This window comes from Littorina saxatilis, linkage group LG1 (genome assembly GCF_037325665.1).
Source record: "Littorina saxatilis isolate snail1 linkage group LG1, US_GU_Lsax_2.0, whole genome shotgun sequence".
Lineage (NCBI taxonomy): Eukaryota > Metazoa > Mollusca > Gastropoda > Littorinimorpha > Littorinidae > Littorina > Littorina saxatilis.
The window spans coordinates 71,566,096-71,573,434 of NC_090245.1; the positions used below are offsets into that span (position 1 = coordinate 71,566,096).

The following is a 7,339-nucleotide window of genomic DNA, read 5'->3' on the forward strand; positions in this document are numbered from 1 at the left end:
AACAGGTCTGACTCTCTAAATAACACAAGCAGATAAGACATTGTATAGTTTCTGAAAATCAGTTTTAACAATTAAAGTAGAAACATTTCTTAAACAACACCTGGATCAAGAAAAAGAAACATAAAAGGGGGGAACGTAATACATGAACAAACATCAACACTACTGCTACAAGCCTAATGATCAATGAAAATGAGGAAGAAGAAGACGCGTGCTTCTACTGCAACATGAGGCACCTCTGATCAGAGAACGCTTCCAAATAAAAGGACAGTGTCTTTCTTGATCTATTTTCATATTTCATGACAAAATTCTACCTCAGTACCTTGAAACATACAAACTAACAAAGACAATTCTATTGCAAATGTAGGAGCAGACTAGTCCCTGCGATGTAGGTACAGTGGAACCCTCTTAGGCTCTTTTAAGACCCCTCAATTTAAGATTCTCTCCCTTTTAAGACCCTGTTTAGGGCGGGGATGTAGCTCAGTCGGTAGCGCGCTGGATTTGTATCCAGTTGGCCGCTGTCAGCGTGAGTTCGTCCCCACGTTCGGCGAGAGATTTATTTCTCAGAGTCAACTTTGTGTGCAGACTCTCCTCGGTGTCCGAACACCCCCGTGTGTACACCGTACACGCAAGCACAAGACCAAGTGCGCACGAAAAAAATCCTGTAATCCATGTCAGAGTTCGGTGGGTTATAGAAACACGAAAATACCCAGCATGCTTCCTCCGAAAGCGGCGTATGGCTGCCTAAATGGCGGGGTAAAAACGGTCATACACGTACAAGCCGTGGGAGTTTCAGCCCATGAACGAACAAACAACAAACAAACAAGACCCTGTTTTCTCAGATTTTCTGTTCATTTACTCTGTAAATTTACCATTTTAAGACTCCCTCCTTTTCTAAAAACCTGTTTTTTTCATATTTTTGAGGTATTAAAAGGGGGATTCCACTGTAATACTATGACTGTAATCACTGTAGTAAACAGACCAAGGATACATAAATGCAGTCTTCCATGAACCTTTTCTTAAGGTTCTCCACGATGCCAGATTCCGAGATCTTTTGCAGGAGCACCATGTCATCCACGCCGCTTGTCTTGACATTGCGACTCTGCCAGTGGTATTGCACGGCCTAAAGAGCAATGAGGAAAAAAGGGCTAACGAAAGGAGCGAAACAAGTACATACACTTTCAAACGTGTCTTAAACTTAAGGCCAAAAAAAAAAAATAGTCTGTTTACGGTAACATAGGCCAAAAAAATAGGGTCGGTATGTCGGGATTTTTTTTTTCCCCAAAAAACCCATATTTTTACGTTATTTTGCCAAACAAACCCAAAAGATTTGTTTTTCTTCCCCAAATGCCAAAAAAAAGTCTAGGGTCGCGCGAAAAAAATAGGGTCGGTCGGGTTACCGTAAACAGACTATTTTTTTTTGGGGGGGGGGGGCCTTAGAAAAAGATGTCAAGGTGTCCTTAGATTTTCTTATCTCTGAATGAAGAGAAGACTTGACACTACACACACCACCCAGGTGCTGTTTACTGCTTCACAATCAAATTAAACTTGTCTTACTTTTCGTAGCAAACTGAGCACCAGGAATACAATTTAGTAAAAAAAAAAAAAAGAAGGAATTCCTGGAAAAGGAGGAAAGATCTCAACTAGGGCAAAGCTTTGTTAACGGAGCAACCAAACAAATCCACTTTGAGGAAACAAAATAATCAGTTACTCGAAAGGGTTCAGATTGGTGTTGAAAAACCACAACAAAAACAACAACAAATGTGTACAACAACAAGCGCGCATGTGGATTTAAAGTATGTGCATCTGTAGGGGACTGGAGGCAGTTTCAAGTCAAGCAATACAATTCTGATAGTGATAATGACCCAATTTAGAGATTTACACTGTTTTGCAATCATAACATCAACAAGCATTTAATTGTCATTGAGAACAGTAGTAGCAAATCCCCCCCACCCCCCACAGCAGTGAATCATGAGCATGGCAATATATATATCCTAGTCCTCCACTTCAAGCAAAACCTAGGGAAATTGGATAATGACACAATAATAGCCAAAGAAATGTATGCTGCTGCTGGTTTGGGAGCACATAATATGACTATGAGTATGACTATGAGATCAAAAGAAAAGTCAACTCCTGTTCAATGAAACGAGAGTGCTGTTGAAAGCTCTGTTGCTGAGGGCAGTGAGACATATATATTGTGGAAGGAAAAACAAAAATGAATGCGGAGAGACGGAAGACAGAAAAGCAGAATTTTTGTAAATTTTTTTTTTACCAAAACAAGAGTCGAGACAGAGAGACAGATTCCTCTGAAGTAGAGAAAATATCCGTGTGAGGAGAGAAGATTTTGAGCCCAAAGACCTCACTTTAAGTATAACGATTCTCGCCCTTTGAGCAAATTAAAGATATTAAATAATCAGGGCTATCTTCAATAAAATAAAATGTTGACCCCTTCTAACAGTAAAACTCTACCTGTGAGTGTCATCATGTGCCCTCTCCCTCTTTGAGTCTTTCTTATTCTACATACATGTGTGTGTGTGTGTGTGTGTGTGTGTGTGTGTGTGTGTGTGTGTGTGTGTGTGTGTGTGTGTGTGAAATGGTATGAGAAGCTTAATACTGTGTTCTGGTTGGTGTGAATAACCACTCTCTCCTCATTTATATTATTTAAGCACTCATGTATGGGCCACGGTCAAAAGATCGTGTAGGTTACCTAGCTCAAAGTTAGGCTAGGATAGCAACTGATCAAAAGATCAGACAAAGGCTCAACAGCTTAAGGACCAGTCTGTCAACATATCATATCATATCATATCATATATCATATCATGTGCATTAATTATTTTCAAATCATGTATTTCAGATAACCTACCAAATAGTGTAACTGATTTAGGTTGTGTTGAACTTTAGAACACTCTTTTGAATGTCTTCATAATCTTAAAAACTAAATTTTTTATTTTTTTTCACAAAATCTCACTCTCAGTCCCATCTGATACACTCCCAAAACAACAGGTGTTCCCCAGGGGAGGCTTTCAGCAGGTGCGTGGCACGTCAAGGAACTGATCAGAAATTCACTAAATCGAATAAGCTGATCCAAAAACAATGGTGGCGAAATGTGTGCAAATTACGAAGTCTGATTCTTCCTGGACATATTGTTCAAATCCAAACAACAGTATGAAGCCGGAAGAAATCGCACTTGACTTACCATGATGGCAAACTAGCCAACCCACACACCCAACTCGTTTAGTCAGTCCTCTTCCGTGATCACACACACATACACCTGCTTCAGAAACGATTCCTACATTCACTCAGTTGGCTCGTATACAGCCTTGGGCCATTTTCTATCACCACACAACTTCTAGCCTGACATTTTCCGTCAATGTTTTCAACTTTCGACCCGAGCACTTTCTCGTTTGGGACACTTTTTGGAGTCAGCTCTCCGGGGTCAACTCAAACTTCCGGTAGCCCTGGCCCACTGACAAGGCGTGTGACGTCACGACGAAAATATGTTCCTTATATGGTTAAAGCGAGATTCCCCATTCCCATGCACGTTACGTCCAAAAAGCACATTCCCGGTGCACGTGGTAAAGCATCGCCCCCCTCTAAGCAAACCGTTTCTCGTCATTTCTTTCTGTCAGTTTTCCCACCTTAAACAATACTATTTAACTCTTTTATGCAGGGACCTATATTAGATGTGATCTTCCTCTCATTAGTTTTTTTCCAGTATATTTGTATGCCATCTACAGGACGATCAAGTTCTGGCAGGATCTGTGGAGATCTTTAAATCTCATCTCCGTGGGACTGGGTGGCCGAGTGGTAACGCACTTGCGCTCGGAATCGAGAGGTTGCGTGTTCGACCCTGGGTCAGGCCGCTATTTTCTCCCCCCTTTCCTAACCTAGGTGGTGGGTTCAAGTGCTAGTCTTTCGGATGAGACGAAAAACCGAGGTCCCTTCGTGTACACTACATTCGATTGGGGTGTGCACGTTAAAGATCACACGATAGACAAAAGGGTCTTTCCTGGCAAAATTGTATCGGCACAGATAAAAATGTCCACCAAATACCCGTGTGACTTGGAATAATAGGCCGTGAAAAGTAGAATATGCGCCGAAATGGCTGCGATCTGCTGGCCGATGTGAATGCGTGATGTATTGTGAAAAACATTTCCATCTCACATGGCATAAATAAATCCATAAAAAAGCAACAAAAAAATCCCTGCGCTTATGTACCCACGGAATACGCGCGATATAAGCCTCATATTGATTGATTGATTGATTGATCTCCACCCAGTCTAGGACGTATTCATATGCGCCCTTCCCTTCCGTTGATCAAATGCCAGAAGTGGTTTTTCAACGTATTGTCACAGATACAGATACAGATGCCAGGGGAAGCAACTGCATAGATTATTTTGTTAGGTATAATCAGATGAGGTTGTTGCGACCCATCTCGTCATCGGCGCTTTTCCGGAAATGACCTGCGCTTTGTTGGAATTCCAACAATGGCCGCCATTGTAGGAATTCCAACTTTGCGCTACGCGATTCTAGAAATGTACCGCGCGCATAGTGAGAATTCTGCTCTTTCTTAGAATGCGATGTAAAATGATACAAGTCATGATGGCCTATGATGATCCTTGTGTTTTAAAGTGATCAATGCTTAGTCTTGAAAAAGCAGATGCATTGTATAACGCACCAAACTAACCGAATTACAGGGCGGGACCAAATGAGTTGTAAGGGGGGGGGGTTCCTCCTTTTTTGGGGGGGGCAAATCAGCGAAGTGGCGAAGCCACAAGCGCGCGCCTGCAAAGCAGGCGTGCGAACTAGGGGGGTCCGGGGGCTTGCTCCCCCGGAAATTTTTTTAAAAACGGTTAAAATCTGTGCAATCTGGTGCATTCTGGGCCTTGTTTTGAGGGTTAAGAGCAGCATTGTTTTGGTGCTAAAACAAGTAAAAAAAAAACAACACTCAAAGAAAGGTACATGCTTTTTCCAGGGGTGGGGTTCCGGAACCCCTGGAACCCCCCCCCCCCCCCCCCTGGGTCCGGCCCTGGAATTACAAAAAGCAAAAACACTTTTGATAACTTCGGCGGGCTGTGACAATACAGTTCAACGACCCATCCCACTCGACCAAAACGCACCAATTTTACGTAATTTTTCACGTTTCAGATCTTACATTTTACAACAACAACTAAACACAACAAGAGTGTTCCGATATAACTTTTCACTGGTAACTATCGATTCATATTAAACTCAAAAAGCCAGTCTCTCTGGGTTGCATGTTTGATCATGTCACGCCACTTCTTCGTTCCCTTCATTGGCTTCCCGTGTCCGCTCGTATCAGATACAAGCTTGCTTGTATCTGTTTCTCTGCCAAATTTGAAGATGGCCCTAAATACCTCAAGGAACTGCTCGTCACATATGACAATCCCTCTGACTACAACCTCCGCTCACGCGCTGACAGTCGCAAACTCAGTGGAAACTCTCGAGCGAAGCTTGCCTTCTTTTGGAGATCGCTCGTTTGCTTAAGCGGCTGCCATTGTCTGGAATTCTCTCCCTTCCTCCGTTCGCCATTCTGCTTCTAAGGACTCTTTCCGCAGTTCCCTTAAAACGCACCTTTTTCGCGAATCCTTGTAAATTGTCCTTGCCATCTTTATAGACTGTTAGAGGTGAAGTTAGATTTGTTGTTTGAATGTGTCTTTTTTGTATAGTTGCTTCAGCTTTGATTGAGCCATAGGGTTGTGTATGAAATTTGCATTTAGTCTTTCTTTTTCTTGTTGAGTGTATGTACAGTCTAGAGAGGAGACGGACATGGTGTGAGCTTGTCCAGGGGGGTATATGAACATCTCAGTGGCAGGGGGATGGAAGCACTTGCTAATGAGTGGGAGCCTGTATGCGCGTGGTGTGCACGAGGATCATATGCACGTGAGTGATATTTGTAAATGTGTATTATGATATCATCTTTGTATTTATATTGTTGAAATTGTTATATCTCGACTGATGTACAGCGCTAAGAGCATAGTTAAATTTGTGAAGCGGCGCTATATAAGCTATCTTTATTATTATTATTATTATTGCAGAGACAGCATTACGTCCCTTTACTGAGTAGGCCCTTGGCATATGTAATCTAGGCTCTTGAAACGTGATGTGCGGCAAGTCTGTGCACTATATTGATGTGATTGATTGTTGCAATATGTTGATTCAAATTAAAGATGATTTCAGCCTGTTGTAACAAACTAACACTCTACTCTGAGAAAAAAAAATCACAAGTTGTGTTCAAAATAGATCGAGACAGCAGCAACTAGCTATACTGAGCTGCATGCCGCTGAGTGTCACTGAGAGAATTGTTACACAGTGTACCCCCACTTCAAGACTTCCCTTGCTTTTTCATATACCTTATTCATGACCTGTGAAAAGGGTATACTTTTTTTGTGCCAGCCGAAGGGTTGCCATTTCTAGAACGAGGCAGCTCGTTTCCGGAAATGCGGCGCTTTGTTGGAAATCAAATGAGGTTTCGGGAAATCCCGATTATTCTAACTCTGCCCCGGATTCTTACTTTGCGCCCAACAAAGTTCATTCATCTTTGTGCCATTTTCTTTACTATTAGTTTTCTGTGTGTGTGCGTTTTCTCATGCCCGTGTCCTCATATACTTTTCAGGGTGCGATGCACAGAGCCTCTGGTATCTTACTAATATGATCTGCCTGCAGGGGGTGCTCACATCAGTGTAGTCAATGAAAAATATTTGCATGCAAGAAAATCCAACACCACTTTATTTTGCTTTCCATTTTGTCCAACACTTTTAAAGCAACTTAATCAGGACTAAATTGATATTCTGTCCACAAAAAATTTACAATAAAAAAAATGCTTTGATAACAAGTTTCATGCATCTCAAATGAAAGTCCAATGAAGGACTGACTGAACCAAACATCAACAGTGTGTTTAAATACTTTTTTCATCAGAAGTTGTTCTTGTTCTCATGTTGCTGATCCTCGTGTCACAGTCTTTACCAAATCTTTTGTTCCTGCCAATATAATGCCAACTATTGCTGAAAAAAAGATTATACACATCACCCTGAGAGGCTGTAACAAGGTGCAGGAATGCTCATTACGTAAGCTTTTATAAATAGAGCTCTGTGATGTAAGTATTCATCTTCCAGATTTTTTTTTTTTTTAATAAAACGCATACAGACACATGTGAAATATCCACACACAGACACACACAAAAATAACTCACACATTCAAACAAACACATGAAACATTTCTTGCGTGACTTTTTATTTTGCATATGTGTCACTTTGTGTGACTTTTCAAACAACCCTTGTATCTAAGTCTTCATGTGGTTCAAAGAAAAGTTCGTAGCCTA

At 41.5% G+C, this 7,339-nt stretch overlaps 1 protein-coding gene across 2 annotated transcripts in view; it reads right to left on the minus strand.

Moving 5' to 3' along the window:
• LOC138977712 (unconventional myosin-Ie-like) overlaps positions 1 to 3,443 on the minus strand; it is a 53,804-nt gene extending 50,361 nt beyond the window's left edge. For both annotated transcript variants that reach the window (XM_070350378.1, XM_070350377.1), the window contains exons 1-2: positions 3,194 to 3,443; positions 989 to 1,120 (exon numbers count right to left, since the gene is read on the minus strand). In XM_070350378.1, coding sequence (XP_070206479.1) covers positions 989 to 1,120; positions 3,194 to 3,196 — 135 coding nt within the window. In that variant the 5' untranslated portion in view covers positions 3,197 to 3,443. The remainder of the gene's footprint in view (positions 1 to 988; positions 1,121 to 3,193) is intronic.
• Positions 3,444 to 7,339: the final 3,896 nt, after the last annotated feature.